This window comes from Morone saxatilis, unplaced genomic scaffold (genome assembly GCF_004916995.1).
Source record: "Morone saxatilis isolate NCDOM2014 unplaced genomic scaffold, NCSU_SB_2.0 Contig16, whole genome shotgun sequence".
NCBI lineage: Eukaryota > Metazoa > Chordata > Actinopteri > Moronidae > Morone > Morone saxatilis.
Window position 1 is genome coordinate 18,206,184 of NW_023339718.1, and position 3,939 is coordinate 18,210,122.

Below are 3,939 nucleotides of genomic sequence, written 5' to 3' on the forward strand. Positions count from 1 at the left end.
TGCAATGCAAAAAGTTTTTTAATGCAGTAATTAGACTACATGGAGAGCGGTCAACAAATTAGAAGAAAGCATTTATACAAGTGGACACACGCAATGACTCCGAAGCAGAATACACAAATAAATAAAATATTTAAATGATCGGTCCCTAGCCCCCTATTAATTTACAGAAATACTGAATTCCATCACATTATATCTTGAACGGTGAGTGAAAGATTTGTAATCAATCTTAAATCCTCTTTAGTAATTAAAAGCCAAAATAAGCTGTCATGAACTCCATCTCCCACAAGTCAATGCAGCATCGCCAGTGGTACAGACCTGCTGTAATAAAAAAGGAGATTATGTGCTTAACTTTAGCCTATAATACGAGCGGGTTCACTGGTGTTCTATGTTACTATGAAGCATTATGTGCTCATCTGTAGTTATTGAACACTACACATTAGCTCTTACGTGTATATATATATTATAACTTTTTGGGTTAGGGGTTGGATTCAGACACTGATAAGCTGGGGGAAAAGTTCATTAGCAAACATGTCTTCCCAGGAGCTCTCTGAGCACAAGGGAGAGGACATGCCGCTGAAAGGGGAAGGGGACCCTTCGTATCCGGAGTCGCTGTAGGTGTCCGCCAAGCAGGCTTCCTTATCCAGGCCGCTCAGGGCAGGGGAGGAGGCAACGGAGAAAAAGTCATCCACCTGACTGTTACAGCTGGGGATGACCACTTCCTCCGGCTCGTCTTTGATGCAGACCGTCTCCTCCTCGACCACCACCACCTCGTTAACAGGGAAGTTGGCCTCTGCGATCTTCTCGTCTTCTTCGCTCTCCGAGTCGCTGCACTGCCCGCTGCTCACCTCCTCCACGGGCTTTGTGTAGATGTGGTCAAAGTGGATCAGTTCATTAAGGGCCTCCAGCTTAACTGATGGGGACCCCAGAGTCGCAGGTGTGGTGGCAGGTACTGGGTTCCCCCCTCCGACCAGCTGCACCTGCGGCTCCTGGCACTCCTGTTCACAAGACTTGAGGAACAGCTCTGGGTCAAGGATGTCCAGAATGCCCAGTAGCAAATCAGACTAGTGAGGAGGGGGAGAAAACAGGAGATTAGCCTAGTAACCCATGACCTGACTCTGGTGTTATTACAGAGCTTTCTGAGTAACAAGAGTTTAAATCACTGACTTACCTCATTGTCTGTAGAGTCAGAACTGTCTGTATCCATTGAGAGGTCTTCAGATTTAGGGACTGCTGGGCCTGCACCTGCTGCGGAGGCACACATAGCCTGAGTGCTGCGGACTCAGAAGACCCGATCCCCAAACCTGCTTCGTTCTCGGTGGACAACAAACCCTGAACCTGTGACAAAAAAAATAAATAAAAAAACATGGGAAAAGTGTGAATTAAAGTTACTCCACTCAAGACTGACAAGAACCACACGCTAAACCCACCCCCTTCTTCAGTCTGCATTACAATCTCACCTTCTCTTTTGAGTCAAGGGTGTCCAACCCAAGTCTCTGTCTCAGTTCCTCATTTTCTGTCAGTAGGCCGCTCGTCTTTTCCCGAAGCAGCCTGTTTTCGATGTAAAGTTTCTGATTCTGCGGGGAGCAGAAATGAACAGATGTTTGAAACTTTGCAACCATTAATTGGGAAGTGATGCGTGAAGTGTCTAGGCTGAAGATAAACCAGCTAGAAACGAAACTGCACCGAACAGAGGAAGAGAATTAGCTAAGTTTAGTTTTTCCCCATGCAACAAAAAATAAAAATGTATTGCAGTGTATTTGATATGATTATAGCTGTTTAATGACATTATTGTAGTGTGAAATTGCCTTTGTGGACGTATGTTTGAGTTGTACAATATTGGATGGTGAGGTGGGGACATGAGGAAAGTGGGTGATGGTGGGTTGGGAGTTAAACATAGGATCTTCTTGTATGAAGGGACCCTGCATTCTTAGCTACACCCCTCTCAAGACGTTAAGAAAATAAAATAAATTACCTCCAGCTCCAACTCTAGGACTTGCTGCTCCAGCTCCCCCATTTTGGCTTTTTTCCTGTCTCTAGCTGTCTGAGCGGCGACTCTGTTCTTGAGTTTCCTGAAAGAAAGAGGAAAAAAAACAGGAATATAACACATTCTTTCCATGATGCTGACTAAGCCCCCGACATGACTTGTGTTCACAGTACTGCGCAATCACCGGCCATGTTCCTGCCACGCAGGCATACCAGGATATCAGTGTCCTGCTCAGCGGAGCCGGGCGGGTCCACGGACAGTCCACATCACTCAGATAGCAGCCGGACAGGCCAGTTCAAAGTCCGATGGTGATACAATAAATGCGTTTATGTTTATGGCATTTCAGTGCTTCGTGAGGCAATTTCAGAGAGCTTAGATGACCTAATTATAATAGTAGATGATGCAACATTGACCCTATTCCTCTGAGCTGTGATTTAAACGTCAAATCTCTACTATTGTTCGACAAATGGATCAATATCTTTGGGCGTGTCCCTGTGGTGAGCTCTTGAACAATGGCCGGATTTTACGCTTTAAAAAAATATATCTTTTTACCCGCGGATATAATGCAATATAAGGGATATTTTTTGTGAAACTAACCTGCGAAGTGCTTTCTCCTCCGGACTCAAGTGTGTGAGCCTCTGTCTTTTTCGTATGGGCGGCCCCGCGGAGGAGTTGGAGTCTGAATCCGACGACGCCTGGCTTGCTGGCGACGGTAAAACGACCGAGATGGGCCGGCTGAAGCCTGTCTGTGAGCCGTTAGAAGAGCCGGTCTGTTTCCCGGATATCAGGAGCACTTTGTGGGCTCCCCCGGTCCCTGCTGCTACCACCACCATGTTGTTATATCCTACTGGCGCTGTCTGAAATCAGAAATAACCGGGTATCCTTATTGAATTCAGTAGAAACCTTGAGGTTCCCCTGGTCACCCGGTCCCCGGTAATTCTCAACTGTTGAACAAGATGGGCTGCGCCTGCGATCTTTTTCTACTATCGTGGTGACAGCTGATAGGTTCCCCGCTGCTCTGACGCAATCGGTTCACGGCATGTGATTGGCCGACGTGCTGATGCAACGTTAAGGTTCTGCTTGCAAAATAAACGCACGTAAAGTTCCTTGTAAGTGTAATTTCCCGTCAAGGCACTCACCAGGACTCGGTGCCAATTTCTGTTTCGAGACAACAATGTGTCCTTTTAGCCATCTTATTCTGTTGTATTCTTTTTACGTCTGACTTGATGGTAAACTGGGGTTTCAGTTTATACTCAGATGGCCCGTTTCTACAGTTGCATTGTATTTTACCCCCAGAAGACTTGCTCAGTCCACAGTTCACATCAGTACACTATAAAGCTAAAGTAGCCAACTTTCACTGTTTTGATCGTGTAGCTGTGGCATTGATCTGGAGTTTGCTGGATCCACCACTGTTCTTATTCCATCTATGTATGTTATTTACAACATCTCTGTCAAGGAAAAACAAACAGCACTGACTACTTTATGTTGCTTCTAAAGACCAAAGGTCACATTAAGATTTCATATCAGCTGAAGTTATAAGAACACAATGCCACTAGAATAACAGATCACACTTGTTGTTGACACTAATCTTTTGTCACTTTTTTATGAGGACTGGAGGTATTCTTAATTTCTTTTAAAACCTCAGTTTTATGGTTCTAAGATGCTGTTGGTGTCTTTCAGACGTTTCGTGCTCCCTGCTCTTTGTCCTGTACAGTATTTCCGCATTATTTTCTTTGATGGAGCAGACTAATAAAACAAGTTTTACCACTCTGATGGCTTTCCCTGAAATGCTTATTTTCAACTTCCTGTTAAGGAAGTGATGAAGTGATTGTCTGTTTTTGTCTGTCAAAACCTTTTAAAAAAGTATTTTCAGTGGCATTAGTAGCATTATGTTATTATCTGCAATGCATGCAATGGCTTGCAGAATTTAAAGATCAATTAACCTTTAAACTAGT

The 3,939-nt window shown here is 44.5% G+C and overlaps 1 protein-coding gene across 1 annotated transcript; it reads right to left on the minus strand.

Annotated features, from left to right (window-relative positions):
• Positions 1-2,952, minus strand: xbp1 (X-box binding protein 1). Its single transcript, XM_035658098.1, is given in 6 exon segments — positions 1-1,061; positions 1,169-1,252; positions 1,255-1,335; positions 1,458-1,574; positions 1,973-2,069; positions 2,582-2,952. Coding segments are annotated over 6 exon segments (1,188 nt in total). The 5' UTR covers positions 2,818-2,952; the 3' UTR covers positions 1-488.
• Positions 2,953-3,939: the final 987 nt, after the last annotated feature.